The sequence below is a fragment of the Bipolaris victoriae genome (genome assembly GCF_000527765.1).
Source record: "Bipolaris victoriae FI3 unplaced genomic scaffold scaffold_104, whole genome shotgun sequence".
Taxonomy (NCBI): domain Eukaryota; kingdom Fungi; phylum Ascomycota; class Dothideomycetes; order Pleosporales; family Pleosporaceae; genus Bipolaris; species Bipolaris victoriae.
The window spans coordinates 100,743-106,742 of record NW_014575288.1 but is presented as its reverse complement, the minus strand read 5'-3'; the positions used below and the strand labels follow the sequence as shown (position 1 = coordinate 106,742).

At 52.8% G+C, this 6,000-nt stretch overlaps 3 protein-coding genes across 3 annotated transcripts; 1 reads left to right on the top strand and 2 right to left on the bottom strand.

Moving 5' to 3' along the window:
- Positions 1-223: 223 nt before the first annotated feature.
- Positions 224-1,305, bottom strand: COCVIDRAFT_30018 (hypothetical protein; the record flags this gene model as incomplete). Its single annotated transcript, XM_014697201.1, has 3 exons — positions 224-761; positions 825-1,072; positions 1,195-1,305. The coding sequence occupies 3 exons, from the start codon at positions 1,303-1,305 to the stop codon at positions 224-226; spliced, it is 897 nt and encodes a 298-aa protein (XP_014552687.1).
- An 810-nt stretch (positions 1,306-2,115) lies between these two features.
- Positions 2,116-2,505, top strand: COCVIDRAFT_19335 (hypothetical protein; the record flags this gene model as incomplete). The annotated part of the gene is made up of 1 exon (XM_014697157.1): positions 2,116-2,505. One exon carries the CDS (start codon positions 2,116-2,118, stop codon positions 2,503-2,505), a length of 390 nt encoding a protein of 129 aa, XP_014552643.1.
- A 1,355-nt stretch (positions 2,506-3,860) lies between these two features.
- COCVIDRAFT_30017 (hypothetical protein) lies at positions 3,861-5,810 on the bottom strand (the record flags this gene model as incomplete). The annotated part of the gene is made up of 5 exons (XM_014697200.1): positions 3,861-3,965; positions 4,033-4,913; positions 5,014-5,404; positions 5,528-5,554; positions 5,631-5,810. 5 exons carry the CDS (start codon positions 5,808-5,810, stop codon positions 3,861-3,863), a joined length of 1,584 nt encoding a protein of 527 aa, XP_014552686.1.
- Positions 5,811-6,000: the final 190 nt, after the last annotated feature.

Here is a 6,000-nt window from a genome sequence, read left to right as displayed (position 1 = left end):
TCGAGGAACCAAGCCTATCGCTATTCTGTGTCGTAGCATGAACAAACCGCCCAAAATGTGCCTCGCCGCGATACGAAAGTGTCCGATTTTGTGGGCCAGCTTAGTAGACAACCCCNCCAGCCAGTCATGTACCGGACGCCAAAACACCAGAAACCATGACAGTAAAACGAAAGGGAAAGGGGGTATTAAGAGAAACGAAGGGTTCAGCGTGCCTGGCTGAAGATCATATCAATTCATCACCTCCGCAGCGCCGTGACTCGTCAATGGCCTGCCAAATGGCGCTCTCTTCAAAGACGGGGCCATGACCATCGCACTTGGCGGAGCCTTTGAGCCGCTCACAGACATCGGCCACATCTACGAGGCCCTGCTTGATGAGCGTATGTGACTGGATAAGATCCCAGGCCTTTGCGGCAGGGACCTCTTTGCCCCTTGGACCCTGACGCGAGTGTTCCTTGCCAGCAGCGTTGATAACGGAGCCGTTGGGCAGGGGCTGAACATTGTATTCTTCGTCCTTTTCATAGTCTTCGAGGAGGAGGTGGGCGCCGGGCGAGGGATAGCTTGCGGTTACTGGCTGGGGTGGGGACGAAGGCGAGTGGCCGCTGGTGGCACGCAGGATCTCGTTCTCGGTGCGGGCACGCTGCAGGGCAGCCTTGAGGCGCTCGTTGTCCGACTGCAGCGAGTGGGTGCTGGACTCGAGGGCGGAGAGCTTGGTCTCGAGCTCCTTGACATGGCGCTCCTTGCGCTCACGAAAGGCACGCTGACTGTAGACGGGCCAGAGGGTCAGTGTATGGCGGGACAGGTGGGAGAGGACGGTTGGAGCTTACGCAGCGCGGTTCTGAGCTTTGCGCCTGCTCTGAGCAGGCGTCAGATTATCCTTCTCTTCACTACTGCTCCTCGTCCGGCTTATCCGGCCATCGTCGAATTCGGCACCAATGCCCGAGTCTACGCTACCTGCAGCCATGGGAGTGTTTGCTGTTGCGTTTTCGGGGGACTCCTGTTGCGGGGTCGGCAAGCCGTTGGTGAAACCAGTGGCATCGTAGGCTGTAGGAAACAGGACGGCGTCAAGAGGTTCCTGTACACGCCCCGATTAGTCATGGTGAGTGTGTACGCAAGCAGGGCCGACTCGACAACCTTCATCACACCACTGGGGAAGCAAAAAAAACAAAATGAACAAAATAAACAAAATAAACTCACAGTGCTATGTGTCGTGTCCCGCTCGAGGCCCGAGTGAGGGAATGGGTGAGACCCAGCGCCGACGAGGTGCGAGTATGGCTGCTGGGGCGCGGCGTAATAGTTGTAGTCCATGGTGTAGGAGGGATGGGGGTGGGAGGGAAGCAAGAGTTGGTGATGGGCGCGAGCATACGCCCTAAAGTAATTGCGCCGAGAGCAGCAGCAGGACTGACGCCAGAGGGCTGAACATGTGCCTCTTATTATACTCGAGCGCAGCAGCGGTAGGGATTGAGCTTAGAGGTGCTCACTCCCGCTGCTTTACAGCCCGCCCTGCTGCACCCAGCATCCACTACTATCCATCGGCAGCCCACATGCATCCCCCAGCCCAGCAAACGGTTTCGAGGCGACTGCTACTATGGCTGCTTATTTCATGGTATCTTATTCTTGGTCACTCTGCCTACCACCACGGCATCGGCTGCGTGCGACGCCTGCATGCCCGGCTGGCCATGCCGCATTTGGCCAGCGTGCTACGTAAGTAGCATGTATGTATGTATGTATGTATGTATGTATGTATGTATGTATATATGTATGTATATATGTAGACAGCAGCGGTCGCTTGCCTTTGGGTGCGGCTGCGCCTATGGCTGATGAGCCCAGCAAGACCGGTGCTGATGCCGCAGCTGTTAAAGGCCAGGATTCCCAGCCAGCGGATGCGTTGCTTACTGCGGCTTCGCAATCATAGCACAGACGCATGTCTAGTACACATGTAGTATGTAGTAGATGGATGCAAGACGGCTATGTACAGACTGGTAAATAGATGCGAGGCCAGAGGAGCCGCGATACCCCGCCTGCCATGAGGGCATGGCAGATGGCAGCGCAGCCGTGTTGAACGGGCATATTCCCCGGACGGCTGGACGGTGGTAGGTGGAAGCTCAGCAGGGCAACATGGCACACAAGGGGAACCTTTACAGCGCCCGTCGATCAGTGCTGCCCGTCAGCACTAGGCGCAAAGTAAAGCCACGTACTATACGGCTCCAGAGCCCACGCGCTGCATCCTCCGCCCGCCAATCACCAGCAGCCGTTATGCCCTGCCGTAGCCTCGAGCCCATGGTGGTTGTGGCAAGCCCCGGCTGCAAATCGGCCACTACCTACAATACTGTACAGCCAGCCAGCCAGCCAGCCAGCCAGACAGACCGATCGTGGCAGCTGGCAGCAAGGTCTTGTCCACTATACTGTCCGCTGTCACCCCTCGGCCCACACGTGCTTAACTCCGTCTGGACTCGGGCTACGACATGCCAACCCAACATCCGACATACTATCAAGATGGACCGGTAGGAAAAGGCCTATTTTCTCACAACCTTTGTGCCGACCCGTCGCTCTGTCCATCGCACTTGCAACTATCCGACTGTCCGAGCCCGGATTCTCTCCGAGCCCTGCCCGGTATACACAGCCCATTGCGACCTATCCCCGCCTCGCCAGGCCATATCCCACATCTTCACCAGCCTAATAAGCGTAGCCAGCTATGCAAGGTCCACGTTACCAAGTGCTAAGCCCAGTACTGAAAACACGGTGTAAACCTTTTTTTCATTTCCCTTTCTCATTTGCATGCTTGCCTGGTCGCCTTTGTATCGCATCACTAGCCCAAGTCGGGGTTCTGATAATGCCCCTCCCTCGCTTGCTTACTTGCTCGTGCAATTGCATCTCTTGGAGACGATGCAAATCACTGCAGATCTAGCATCTGCATATGTATATCCCCCGCGGTACATTTGAGTTACCCACAACGCTTCTTGGCACCATGGATAACGGTTCGCCCTAGTTGGGTACTCGACTAGGACCTGCACTGCAGTGGCTGATGCTTCAACCCATCCCTGTCGCCGGATCATCCACTCCACAGCCACATGGAAAGCATCCCGCAACGTGACAATGGTTTTGTGAAAACTATGTGCTAGCTATATCCATGGGTTGACATGGGTAATATTGTACTTTACAAACGCATCCTCCTTCACACATACACCCTAGCCACTTCCAGATAGGGCAGGCGAAACGATACCGGTCGGTTGGGTCAAGGCCACAATCCACAGGCTTGTAAACCATCTCAGGCAAACAGACTAAACTCGGACCAATGGGAATAGAACAGAGAGCATCCCCGCGCTTGCGGCGACTCTGGCTAGAATGAAAAAGCAATGCCCGATCTGACGAATCCAAAGACACAGCATGCGGGAAAAAGAAACTCCGACCTTGTGCCGACAACAACGTTGAGCCACGACTTGTGCACTATGTACATGCATTCGGTGAGCAAAGTCATGACTCATCAACATCAAGATGGACAACATTGTAAGCGTAATCGAAGGCTGGATGAAAACTCATATGCCCGCACCCTTTGGAGACACACACTTGACATGTCTAACATAGTCAATAACATGAGAAAACATACTTTTCATATATTCTTTCGGTGTCACACTATACTACCCTGGGATAGTTTACACGTCGTCAGCTGCGTACCCTGAAAGCGTTTACGCCTTGGACCCTGCATGCAACACTGAACCATCTGCATGCAGCAGCAGCAGACGAATAGGAAGACTTCCCATCAAACGATATCATGATGCCAGAGACATTCCACCATTGAGCCCAACAACTCAACGACGCATGTGTCAATGTAGTCGGGCTAAGGTCTGATTCTCATTCTTTTCTTAAGAACTCCTCTTGCCATATGGCTCAAAGGGAAATACCGCCGCAATACCCGCCATGACAATGTATAAAGCCGCGCAGATGTATATCGGCACTGCAGTTCCAGTCTAGCGGTCCATGTCAGCAAACCCACCCATAATTTGCAAGGGAAGGGGGGAAACCCCCAAAACTCACATCAGCAACAGTAGCGATAACCGCGCTCAAAATGCCCATGACACGATTGCATCCAATCGCAATACCATTTCCCGTCCCGCGGTCATGTGACGGCAAAACCTCCGGTGTATATGCGTAAAGGGTGCCATAATAGACGTTGAGGCAGAAATTGATAATACACGTAAATGCAACATTCTGCGTCGCCGTGCGCACCTGCGTGTAGGCAAAGAAAAAGGCCATGGTCACAAGCGCACCAACAACCATGGTGTACTTCCTGCCCAGCCGCGTCTCGCACATCCAGCCCGCCAGCACAGGACCCCAGATACCGCTAAAGTTGACCAGCGTATAGTTGCGCCACGTGATGTATGGGCTGGGCTGTCCAAATGCGGCGCCGCGCGAGGCCAGGTATGCGGGTAGAAAGACGTTGTACAGCGGATATGCAAGGCCAATCAGTGTCCAGGAGAGCCAGATGAGCGAGGTGGAAATGCCAATTCTCTTGGTCGCGTACAGACCGCGGAGATGCATGGCAACTTCTCCAAATCCCCATTTGCTCTTTCCCTGTCGTGCAGCCGCGCGCTCAGTGGTGCCGCAGTCTTGCATCATCTGCAGTGTGAGACTACAAGGCCGATTATATTTCTCGGCAATATGCTGTAGAATCTCCACACACTCCGCATCTTTGCCTTCGCTGACGAGAAACTTTGGTGTTTCTTGCAGTCTGATGACCGTGATGCGCAGAATAGACATGACCAGAACGAGCGCACCAGACGTATACCACACGTAGCGCCAACCCTGGTTATTCGCCTTTGTACACGGCGCAGCCGACGGATCGATTTCCGGGTCCGTACAGCTGAAATTCGGAATAAAGCCCCAGGCCAGGAATCCCGCAATGAGTTGTCCGATACCTAATATTCCCACAGATTAGTTACCACCATTGCACACACACACACACACTCACCTCTCAAACTTCATACAAACATAAAAGAGAGAGAGACAAAAACATACCCCACCAACCCGCCATAAGCGTAAGCATCCACTGCCTCTTACTCGGCAAATACTCCAAGAAAACCGCCGTATCCAGCACCAGGTTTCCCCCGGCCCCAAACGCACTCAGACACACAAACAAGCCTAGAACCTCCCAATTCGGACTTGCCCCGGCTACAATGGCGAAAACCGAGCAAATCAGCAAACTAACATTGAACGCAATCTTGCGCCCCATGATATCGGCCGTGAGTCCCCAGAACAGCGCGCCAACGAGCATACCGACGTAGGCGGCAATGGTCAGGCCGTTGGCGTAAGACGGGGAGAATTCCAGGGCGGCTTGGCCCGCGATGATGGATTGGATGAGGAGGATTAGGGAGTCGACTGCGTAACCGAAGCCGTTGAGTACGAATAACTGTTGTTTGCCTTTTGGGTTAATCCTTTTCCATTCAAGAAACCCAAAAACAAAAACAAAAAGATATCATCATAAAGTTGAATTGGAAGGGATAATGTAGTAAGTAGGATTTTTTTTTCTTACCTTCCATTGATATGTTGTAAATCCAATCTAATACGACCATTGTTAGTTTCAATCCCTTTTAACTTTCTCTCTCTCTCTCTCTCTCTATAGACTTCAAGTTTACCTCATCAATAGCATTATTAACAAGATGCATCTTTGCATTTAGCACCGGATCCGTATGCTCTTGCTGCAAAATGTCGTTTTTGCCCAGACTACTCGTTTCGCCGTAGTACATCTGTAGTGCATTATCATCCCCTTGTTCGGCATCTCGCTCCTCGTGCGGCCTTTTCATTGGTTCGTCCATCTCTTGTGTCTACTAAAACATATATACCTGCACTTATATGTGTGTGACACAACCTGTCTGGGCGAATGTACGCGCGCGCGTGTATGTATGTATGTGTATGTGTGTGTGTGTGTGTGTGTGTGTGTGTGTGTGAGCGTGCTGATTTGGCGGTTTATCCTTGAGCGCGAATGCAAGATGCAAAGAATGATGA